The sequence below is a fragment of the Elephas maximus genome, chromosome 5 (genome assembly GCF_024166365.1).
Source record: "Elephas maximus indicus isolate mEleMax1 chromosome 5, mEleMax1 primary haplotype, whole genome shotgun sequence".
Lineage (NCBI taxonomy): Eukaryota > Metazoa > Chordata > Mammalia > Proboscidea > Elephantidae > Elephas > Elephas maximus.
In genome coordinates, this window is record NC_064823.1 from 98,614,526 (window position 1) to 98,627,058 (window position 12,533).

Here is a 12,533-nt window from a genome sequence, read left to right on the forward strand (position 1 = left end):
TTGGTTAACTTGACCTGGTTTTGTCTTGAGCTTGATATACTTACTCATAAAGACAATGAAAATGAATGTCATCTACAATGATATAATGTACATCCAACATCCAGCCAGTCCATGATAGTGAGGATTTATATGTTTACATTTAAAAAGCATATCATAAATATATAATTTTTAGAAAGCAAAACCTATGTCTTTATCAGTCCATGCCCTAAGTAAGCACAATGCATTTTTCTCTACTTAGTCATTTTTGAAAAAAAAAGTTGTAATATTATAATAGGTTTTATTAGTTTCCTATTGCTACTCTAAGACATTACCACAAACTTAGTGGCTTATGTCAGAAGTCCGAGATGTGTCTTAATGGCTAAAATGAAGAGGTTTGCAGAGTTGGGTTCCTTCTGGAGGCTCAAAGGGAAAATCAGTCTCCTTGCCCTTCTAAACTTCTTGTATCCCTTGGCTTCCTTCATCTTCAAAGTGCATCACTCCAACCTCCACTTCTATTGTCACATCTCCTCTCTCTAATATTTACCTTTTTGAAACATTCTTACAAGGCATCTTGTATAGCTTGGGTCCAATCAGATAATCCAGGACAATCTCACCATCTAAATATCTTTAACTAAACTATATCTAAAAGTTCCTTTTGTCACATAAGGGAACATATTCACAGGTTCTGGGGATCTTGGAAACAGACTTCTTTGTTGGGCCATTATTGAGTTGGTTACATAGGTATTTGTTTAAGAGTTTGGAATATTCAGGGAAGGTTTGATATTGTTTTAAGCAATTAAAACTTACGGCATTCATACAAATCGGGATCTCTTACCAGGGGAGAAATTCCACAAAAATATGAAGCAAAACATTAAAATTCACATGTATATAGTTCCCTTTACTAACTATTCATTTGAACGAGGTATTACGATGTTAAACTTTAAATCTTCGTATGCAGTACTTTCTAAACCCCTTGATGAACTTTTTCTAGTTTCCTAAGATTAGTGATTAGAATAGAAGAAAAAACAATGCTCACTCACAGTGTTTTAAGTTATTTTATATTGATTTGGGAATATATGTTATCTGAACTTTTTTTTTGAACAAAATAAACAAGAGGTATCACACAACATGATGGCTGCTATAAGATCTTTTTAGTCTTAAACACTTTGGGGAAAACCTCACCTTCACATGTTTTCACTTCTTCTCTTCCCATATGTGGTGTATTTCAAAAACAAAATGTAATATTCCATATCTTTTTTAATCTCACATGTATGTGTTATTCAATTTTAAGCACCTAATAAAAATTTCTTTGAAATAATTAGCTTTAAAGCATAAGTGCTATAATTTTACTATTTCATATAAAGCATGATATGAGCATGGTAAAACTAACTCCTCGAACTTTATTTATGTCCATAATAAAATTTTATCTCCTAAACCAAATATTTTCCTAAATCTGTCAATCCAATTAATTTTTTAATACTCTCAGTTTATCTTGTTTCTTTACTAATTAGCATCTAAGCCTTCATTTAAATATTATTAATACACTATAGAAAAAAAAAAAAAAAAGACTGGTTGCCATTGAGTCGATTCTGACTCACAGCAACCCTATAGGACCCAGTAGAACTGGCCCATAGAGTTTCCAAGGAGCACCTGGTGGATTCAAACTGCTGACTTTTTGGTTAGCAGCCTTAACACTTTACCACTACACCACCAGGGTTTCCTATTAATGCACTATAAAAAAAAGATATGTAAAATTCCTACCTATATGTTGATGTCATCTGATGTGTTTGGTAGACGTCGTGTAAGTTTCCTCATATGGTAACTAGTACAATGCAGTATTTTCTACAATATATTTTTTAAAAGGAAAATATAATTTATTCAATTCTATTCTACAAATACATTTTCATACTTAATAGATTCTAGATTCTTGAAAGAAATTGACGCTGCATTTTCAGTGGTAGCCAATAGTACTAATTGCTGGTTAGTATCTTTCCAAGTCACTCTCCCTCACCTTAACTGTGCTGCACCACACTGGCCTTCTAACAGTTATTAGAATTAGCCAACCTTCCCCTGCTTCAGAATATCTTTGGAGCTGCTCTTCTCTCTGCTTTAAACTTCCTCCCCACATTCTTTCCCTGATGTTATCATCTTACTCTTTAGGTATCAAATATCCCCTCTTCAGGATAGTCTTTCATCATGCCTTATGTTAACCAGCCTCTCCATTGCTCTCTATCATAGAATCTTCTTTATTTTCTGCCTGTATTTTACCACTATCTTTAGTTATTATAAGCATCGGTTCATGTGTTTATTGTTTGTCTTATGTATGAGGCTGCCAGCACCAAAGGGCCGAAATCTGTTTTTCTCTTGCACTGACCCATAATAGGCACTGATAAGCTTTTGTTGATAGAATTATTATTGGTACAGGAACTTATTATTACCTTCTGAAAATAAAATATATATATAAACACATGCATGTACAATCGATTTAGAGTGATTTTACATTTATTAGCATCGATTAGAACCAAACTCCAGAGCAAGACTTATAAATTTAAATATCTTCAAAAGCCAGGAAGACGTATTTTAAATCACTGAAGTGAACAAGGTACAATACAGTGAATGCTACAAAATATAGCAAATTTAAAAGCACAGAGCCATCTAAAGGAGGCAGCACCTACTCTGCTCCAGTCTACTGTTGCCTGAGGGAATCCAGGTCCCATGTTGCTCCAGACTTTATGTTAAATCTCCTGATTTCTAGGTGTTTGGGAGGCCTAAGGGTCCCTCTGCAGGTTGAGTCTGGCCCACCACCACTAAATTCCAGTCTTTGAGAGAATTGTTACTCCCTGATCTCATTGTCAGCCCTGTTTTCTATCCAAGGAAACCACACCCTATTACTGAATTTTATTTTGATCATTTAGATTCTCTATTATCGGGATTTGGAAACCCTGGCGGCGTAGTGGTTAAGTGCTACGGCTGCTAACCAAAGGGTCAGTAGTTCGAATCCGCCTATGTAGATTACTAGATCTTATTTTTCTGGAGGCCTGGTGTTTCACCTTTTTTCCCTCTGATTTTGAAACTACTGCTTCATGTCTTTCTAATGAACAACCTTCTTGTATTTTACTTAAATTAGCCAAAATTGGTTTTTGCAGACAAACATTTATTATTCATATTCTCAATTAATCACATTCTGAAATGGTTTTTTGCCTTCTCTGTGCCGAACACCCTGTTGAGTCCCAGGTTCCAGAAAAATCACAGCAAGCAGGAAAGTCAGTGATTTCTCCTGCCTAACTAAAGGCTGATCTCCTGTCATTCTCACATTTTGCATTATATGCAAACACACTCACCACACTGTTTCTTACTTTACATTGTCTCTTCCACTAAAAATGCTTGTTCTTCTCCTTCTAGCTAAAGTGTATTCATTCTTTAAGACTCAGCTCAAGGGTCATCTCTACAAAACCTTCCCTGAAGACACCCACTCCCCACCCTATACACCCATCTACCACTTTGGGATGGGCATACTTTCAATACTGATATAAACTGTTTAATTCCTTTCCTGAACTAACATTATAATTTTGGGGGATCTTCAGCCTTAGTTGATTGACTTCCTTCAGGGGAAAATCTGTACCTTTCGTTTCTACCCCCAGTGTTTAGCACAGTGCTTGATATGTGATAAGTGCTTAATAAATATTGAGCGATAAAAAAAAAAACCCATTGCCATCGAGTGATAGAAGGAGATAAAATAGGGAGATCTTGAAAGCAAATGATATAATCTAGTTGAGAATATCTCCCATGCACATAGGAAGCAGCAAGACTAAAATATGACAGAGTTTAGGACTAGAACCTCTAACAAAGTATTGACCATGTATGCTTCCTGTTTTTTAAACAGATGACAGCAATTTTTATGAAGATACAACTTTTTTCCATATAAGCAACATTTTAATTATTACTTGATCATTGATTGATTTCCAAAAGATTTATGGATTAAATGTTAGGTGTAACAATACGGTGAAGGAAAAAGAAATTGAGAAAATGGTGGGGGAAGGAAAAGGGAAGGAAATAAAAATTTTGTTGTTCTTGTTGTTATAAGAATCTTTTTGAAAAAAAGTAGATAACTGACACTCTTCTTATCGAGGGAGTAATATATAAACAAGGAAACATATCTGGTATACTATACGGGGCATACAGAATAGTATGAAAATAAAACGGTTGCAGGTATAGCATTCTTGAGGAATGCAATCTCAATCCTCAAGCAATTTGGAGAAAGTAAAATTTATATAGCCTCTATTTTTACAGTAGATGCTTCTGCATTAATATGGTCTTGTTTGTAGACAAGAGTATCTTGTGCTTATCGTTGAAGCAATGAACATAATATTTTTGGTGGAACCATTTTGACTAAATTACCTTTATTCTTTCAATTATTTAATGCAGATTTGTTGAGTGCCTCCTGTATGTTGGAAAATTAAAGGGGTACTGAGGCACTGGGCAATCAAAATGTATCTTGGCATTTCTGTGACTTCTTTTAAAAGTATGGGTGAATTTTAGCACAGGGAGTTTAAAAACACGTAATTATGTAATTATAAAACATAGGATCCAAAGTATGTGTATATTAAAATATGCACTAATTTTAACATTAATTGCAAAACCGTAATTATTTATAATTAGATTTTTAATTTTTTTTTTTTTTTTGGTCTGTCTTAGATGCTGAAAGAATGCACAGTATTTTTAATGGAAAAAAAAAACCTACCAGATAATTTTAATTAATTATAAACACTAACTTCCAATAATACCCACTTTTCATGTCTTCTTACAAAGATAATCACCCACAGAAGTATTCAGATGGCTAATGTGAATACTGAAAGTCTGTAGATGCTATCAAGAACTAAGATTGGTTTAGTCAACACTCATTTCTAAGAGCTCCCCAAATTACACACTTCACCCTTTCATTTCCTAAGAAAATCCACTAAAAGAGACTATTAGACTATGTAGTATGCACTTGTATTTCTGAGAGAAGGAAGCAAAGGACTAAAGACAAAAGCTGGACTGTGAGGGAAGACAAGCACTTTTTTTAGTGTAATGTGCGTGAAATTGCATGCCTTGAAAGAAAGACAATTTGTCAGCAGGTGACAAAGTAAAGATTCTTTGTTCAGAAATACTCTAAGTAGGCAGCTAGTTCTTTTATTGTTCTTCACCCTAATACAATTCATTCCTGTAACTTGGCTAAATAAAGAAGCTCGACTTGTAGATGTCACAATTTTAATCCCAAATCAGGTCAGAAGGAATGAGGGTGGAGGGAGGATAAGAATGAAGAATGGAGAACAAAAATGTGGCATTGGTAAAAGATGAGGTTTAACCTCTTGAATATCTGGGTCATCTCCTGGGGAGAAATAATTCACTAAGAAGGAAAATCAAACCTCAAAAGAAAATGCAAAGTCACACTGGAACTAAGTTGTGACAGGAACTGACAAAATATTGATTCATCTGTCCCAAATTTGGTCAGAAACTGGGTATCTGTGAATCAAAGAAGAAAAATAAGACCAGGAGTAAGATAAAACTTAGAAAAAAAAGATAACTTTAGTGATTCTGAAAAATTGAGTACAAGACACTCAAAATTAAGTCTGTCTCACTAAATGGTTTACAATGTCTAATTTTTCTTTTCTCTCATCAGTAATCTCTTAAAAAAAAAAAGTCAAATGACTTGTTTGACTCAGGGTAAGGTTTGTCTAAAATCGTAATTGTTCAGTTATGTACCTGGTGGAGCAGTGGGTAAGGGATCAGCTGCTAACCAAAAGGTCTGTAGTTCAAATCCACCAGCCACTCGTTGGAAACACTATGGGACATTTCTACTCTGTCGTATGGGGTAGCTATAAGTCAGAATTGACTCGACGGTAATAGGTTTGGTTTTTTGGCTTGGTAAAAGTTTGTACAAAAGAGCCCTGGTGGCACAGTGGTTAAGCGCCCTGCTGCTAACTGAAAGGTCTGTGGTTCGAAACCTTCAGCCACTCCACAGGAGAAAGACATGGCAGTCTGCTTCTGTAAGGATTACAGCTTTGGACCCCTTGGGGGAGTTCTACTCTGCCCTATAAGACCTATAGGGTGGCTATAAGTTGGAATCGACTCAATGGCAATGGGTTTGGTTTGTTTTTATTTTTTTAATCCTGTACAATTATTATAACCTTTCCTTTTTTTTTTCGTTTTACTTCTCTCATATGATACAATGAATTTTATTAAACATTGTTCTGTATCTCCAATATACTTCATTATTATTGAGATATTTTATACAAATTTTTGTTTTTTCTATATTTTTCCATGAAAAGATCAATATTGCCATGGAAGCGTGCACACACACACACATATACATGCACATATAAGCAAAGAAAACATGAATAATGGTATTTCTTCCACATGCCAATATTACAAAGAAAGCACTCATGGATACTAAATATATTACTAAATTAACCAAAGTTTGTAGTCTTAAATCCACAAAGGACATGGATATTACTGAACTGTCTAACAAACAGAACCAAACAATATTTTTTTGTTTATTAAGTTGTTCAGTAAGAAAATTCTAAAATATTAATATTGATTCCTAAATCTGATGTTTTGCATTCTACTAATGCAATAGGAGTCTTTTATCAATCATCATAAAGATATCATTAAGTAGAAGGATTTTCTCTTAGAATACGGGTGATTGAAACAACTTCTTAAATTATTACTTAGATAAAAACTTCATGCTAAATAGTAGGTAGTATTTTTATAACACAAACTAGTTTATCACATCATGGAGTTATTTGGTGGAAAAAAAAAATTAGTTCAGCTGATTTGAGAGGAAAAAAACACAAACTCCTTATTTAAAAAAGTAGTTAAAGGACTAAAACAAGGGTTTAGGCCCTTGAATCACTTGCTTTTCCTACATGCCATTACTGTACTAATGAAAACGGTTAAGAAATAAATATTGAACAAGATTGAATAGCTCATGAAAATTAAAAGGAAAAATCTATGGGAGAACTATTAGCTGGGTATTTAAGAACAGGTATTTGAGATTCACATACTTGACTTCAGTACCGGCTCTACCATTCTCTAGGTATTCTACATTCTACATGGGACATTTACTTAACCCATTGAGCTTCAGTTTCCTCTTCAGCAAAGCGGTGATTCTCATTCCTAACAGGGAGGCTTTTGTGACAATTCAACTAAATAACGTATGCAAAGCCATATAGTACATGACAAGCAGTATACCCATTGCCGTTGAGTAGATTCTGACTCATAGCGACCGTATAAGACAGAGTAGAACTGCCCCGTAGGGTTTCCAAGGAGCTCCTGGTGGATTCGAACTGCCTTTCGGTTAGCAGACAAATGTTTAACCACTACACTGCCAGGGTTTCCCTGACAAGCAGAAGGTATCATAGATGATAGTTATTTTAAATAAGTGGTTCTTTCCAGAATTGGAAAATTCCATACATTTTGTTCTTAAGAGAAAAAGAACTTAATGTTGCTCTAAATCAGGTCTTACTGCAAATCAGAGAACGTCTACAAAATGAGATGTAGAAAATTCAATAGTCTACCTAAGCTAAAGAACTCAGGTTTTTACTTTTTTATTTTCTTTTATTTTTGGTAGCCAGTCCATATTCTAAATACAACTTAATCAACTGCTGGTCCTGTTTCTACTAAACCAACATAATCTTCAAAGGAGTCATGATAGCTTTTTTTATGGTTTTATACTCTCTTTTGATGTTTTTCATTTTAATCATGTTAAATTTACTAAATGAATTCTCAGTTCTGCATTATGCTTTTAACTGAAACATAATGAAGAGAATTTACACAAACATGATCATGCTATATCAAATAAATTAAAATGGTATATAAAATGCCAAGTGGTGCACCTGAGTTTATACTTCTTATTTAACAAAACAATCAAATATAGATTTTAATGTAATATAGATGTGATCTTAAAGCAGTCTGTACATTTTCAGGGTTAGCAGAAACTTGTACATATATGACATTTAGAATCCAAATTGCCCATCTCTTAAAATATGTTAAGAGACAAAAGAAATCTATGGTGACCATAATCCTTTTATGCAAAAATCTATGAGTAAGTTCTTATTGGCACTGAAGTGACTTAAGTAGATGACATTTCAGAATGAGTTTGGCAGAGAATTCTGAGTAGCTATCCTCAAAGAAGTTCTGAAGAAATATAGAAAATTGAAGAGACAGCTGTGAAACTATTTTTAAACATTTTAATAACCTGACATTTTCACCTTAGCATTCCTGCTTTAAAAATAGGAAAATAAAAAAATTATAAATTTCTTAAAATTGTCTTTAAAATGAGGTACATCTTATTGTGTAGGTTTATAAAAATGCCTTTGGAAATAGCTATCTACATATTTAACAAAGATCTTATTACACAGTCCAAGTAAATTTTTCAAAGTTCTAAAATAGACTACAAATTCTTTTCCTTTAAAATATCATTAGTGAATAGTGAATGGTCAGTAGGAGCTTTATATTTTCAAAGAAAGGTGCCTAGAGATAAGAATGTAAGAAGCAAAACCTCAATTGAGTTTGAATAAAACCTATACACTTAGAGTTTTTCATAGCAAAAAATCAGCTTATAAAACTTCACTAAACTCCTTTCTAGTCATGCTACAAATGAAGTAAAAATAAAATTTTCTATTGGTTGTTTTCATTATTATTTTTTAATTTCAACATACTTCTTGCTGGCCAAACTGCTCTCTATTATTTAAGCATGCACACTTAAGAGCTCAAACGTAATGTGCTACTTCTTAAGTAAGCATGAATGAAGCAAACCAAGAATTTTTTCTTGGCACATTAAACCTGCTGATCTCCAGATATTTTGCTCCTTCTGAAACATCAGTGCAAGCTAGAACCTGGGATTTATTTATGATCCCAGGTGTTTTCTACCTCTTGGGCGAACTGAATATCTAATATGAAAACACAAGATTTCCTGAGCGATGTTCACTGAGAAATTCCATGAATAATTAACTAGTCTGATCAAAACTATTTTTTTTTGAGATTGTTATTCTACCTGTGGGCAGAAAAGTCACAAAATGTTCCATTTTAAGTTGCTTGATTCTTCTTTATTTCTGAAGAAAAAATATGCAGTTGGCATATAACCACATAAAGGATGTGAAGACAATTCTTGAGGCAGTAAAAGATATATTCCGTAGAGAGCTTTAGTTCATGTAATCCTTGTACTTTCCTACCAGTCATCTCTCTCTGGATGACTACACTTCTAATTCTCAAAATGTTGACAGCAAAGGAAGCTTAGGTATAACTGCTTCTATCAAATTCAAAATGTATAAATTTCTATGTCATTGAATATACAAGAAATAATATTCTCTTTCACACCCTATTTGCTTAGATTTAGAGAGATGCAGTGTTGGCATATCACACTCTCAACTTTAAAAATTATGCTCTATTTATTGCACTAAAAAAAGTTTTATAATAGGTATGCATATACAGATATGTATAGTCAAACTAAATGCTGCAAGACCATGTAGGCAGTAACTAATTCTTCCAGTGAGGGTAAGAGTATTTTACCTGCAAATTAAAACTAACCTTTTTTTTTTTTTCAATTACTTTAGATGCTTATTTTTTGTTTGCATAGAGAATACTTTGCCAATGCATGCAAACCAAAGCTTAAGATCTTTTTTTATAAGAAAAGTATAGGCATATACATACTGTAAGGGACACATTCATACTGTACTTCGAGGTATTTATAAGTTCCTGGACATGGATCCGGAAAAACATCAGGACCTGCCACCACTGCACACTGGGTTCTGTTATTACATCTGAAGTCAAAAGAAAAGAAAAAAAGAAATAATAAGTTTATACAAAGTCAAATCATTATCAACATCAATAGTAATTTTATTCTAGTTCCTGTTATGCAGATTTAAATAATGTTTTGGTCGATTTAGGGCTTCAGACTTATTAAGGAATATCTATAGTATACTTTTTAAAAATAGACACAAAAAAATCAATCCATTCAGGGTACTCATATTAACTAATTTAATGCATGATTGAATTCATCACGATTTTAAATTAGAAATTAAATATTACTTAAGTAACACAGACTGATGCATAGGATATTGCAAATATGAATACAAGGAAGGATTATTTGATAGAAATAGCCCACTACCATTATTAAAAAAAAAAAAAAATTAAGGAATTATAACCACAGACTCTTATTAAGGCAGTTGTAAAATAAACACACTAATTATCATGACATGCACTTTAAAAGCAGTATAAAGTGGTGTTGAAAATTTACTATCCAGCTAATTCTAAAAGAAAATCACTAAAAATGTTAATATTAAGTTATTAAAACATATAATAATAAATTCATTTTATATAAATTAATACAATAATATTAATAATCCTATAAGTGGAGCCCTGGTGGTGCACTGGTTAAGAGCTTGGCTACTAAGCAAAATGTCAGCAGTTCGAATCCACCAGTCGCTCTTTGGAAACCCTGCGGGGCAGTTCTACTCCTTCCTATAGGGTCGCTATGAGTCGGTATTGAATTGACAGCAAAGAGTTTGGTTTGGTTTGAGTCCCATAAGCAGAACCACTTTTAATAATCTACATTTAAGTTCCTTATGTGCAACCAAATAATGACACTTATAAGATAATAATTATAAGATACTAACTAAATAAGATACATTAATAAATGTTTATGACAGATTACTGATCACAAATGTTAATATCTTGCTCTTTAAAATAATAACTTTAAATACCCCAAGAGAACAATAAAATAAATAACACCATTTAAATAGAAATATTAACTCAGTCATCTTTTATGGCAGTTGAACTAAGGAAGGCAGACTGGCTTAATCATGAGGAGACTACAAATAATGAAATTACTTAATTATTACTCTCAAAAAGATAAAGAAGTACAGAAGGGACATATTATTGTAAATTTTATGCAGAAACTTTCTAGATTAAGTAAGTTATCTATAATTAGGTATTTCTGAAGAAAAGTAATGCTTTTTTCTTACCCATAAATTGGCACTAAGTGTGTAGGATGAGATACTCTAGCTATCACATGTTTTTATGTCCTTGTTTGTTTGTTTCAGAAATGCAATATCTCTGGGCTGTAATTTTTCTGTCTCTTTTGTAGAGATGCTTCATTCTCTGATGTAACCTATACTTCTGAATCTTTGTTAGGATGCTGGCAGGATAAGAAGCATCTAGGGCAGAACTCAATTTGATTTAGAGTGGAAATGCATTGTGTTTACCAGAGGCTGTAGTTTATCAGGACTAATGAGGATTTTATTTAGTCTATAAATTAAAATTGATTCATTACTGAATGCCTTAAGCTAAAAAATATATTCTGTGATATCAGTGAAAGATTAATAAAAGGCAATATTCCATACTCATCATGCAATTTAGAGTAACAGTTAATCCCGACAGTCGACATATTCTAAAGTTCTCCAGTAGAGATTTAATGTCTGAGTATGACTGTCAGATAATTTTACATAATAACAATGATGTAAATATTGTTGTTCCCACACATACACAGCAAATCAGGTTGCTTGACATTTTATTGTAGTTGAACTGTTTAAAAAAAATACCAGTAGTATCTATTATAAAGAAAATCCATTTGAAGATGTTTTGAGTTAAAAGACTTGTGTTTAACATTAAAGCAAAACATTTTTATATAATCCTCTAAAAATAACTCATAATTCTATCTCAGGAAATTATACAATGGACAGCTATATAAACTTATAAAAAAAGTTATTTCTGCAATTGTCAAGTTAAAGACAGAAAGTTTTTAAGGCAGAAATAATGAAACCAGCTTCCGCAATAAAATCTGATTAACCATACATATTCTGTAAATGGAAACCCTGGTGGCGTAGTGGTTAAGTGCTACAGCTGCTAACCAAAGGGTCGGCAGTTCAAATCCACCAGGCGCTCCTTGGAAACTCTACGGGGCAGTTCTACTCTGTCCTATAGGTCACTATGAGTTGGAATCGACTCGACGGCACTGGGTTTGTTTGTTTTTGGTTTATTCTGTAAACATAAATTCTGATTTCTATTCATCACATATAACAAGGTTCTTGATCTCTATTCATCATATTATAACTACTTATATATGTAACTCACACCTGGACCAATAAGAAACATCATGAAAAACGAAGAAAATATTGAAGTTGTCAAAGATTTCATTCTACTTGGACCCACAATCAACGTCTATGGAAGCAGCAGTCAAGAATTGAATTGATGTACTACGTTGGGCAAATTTGCTACAAAAGACCTCTTTAAACTGTTAAAAAGCAAAGATGTCACCTTTAGGACTCAGGTGGACCTAACCCAAGCCACGGTGTTTTCAATTCCCTCAAATGCATGTGAAAGCTGGACAGTGAATCAGGAAGACAGAAGAAGAATTGATGTCTTTTTGAATTATAGTGTTGGTGAAGAATATCAAATATACCATGGACTGTCAGAAGAATGAACAAATCTATCTTGAAAGAAGCACAGCTAGAATGATCCTTAGAAGCAAGAATGGTAGGACTTCATCTCACATACTCTGGACATGTTATCAG

At 33.2% G+C, this 12,533-nt stretch overlaps 1 protein-coding gene across 12 annotated transcripts in view; it reads right to left on the bottom strand.

Annotated features, from left to right (window-relative positions):
- Positions 1–12,533, bottom strand: part of ADGRL3 (adhesion G protein-coupled receptor L3) — a 945,099-nt gene that overhangs the window by 373,228 nt on the left and 559,338 nt on the right. For all 12 annotated transcript variants that reach the window (XM_049886210.1, XM_049886209.1, XM_049886208.1 and 9 more), the window contains one exon: positions 9,673–9,782. In XM_049886210.1, the coding sequence (XP_049742167.1) occupies positions 9,673–9,782 (110 nt within the window). The remainder of the gene's footprint in view (positions 1–9,672; positions 9,783–12,533) is intronic.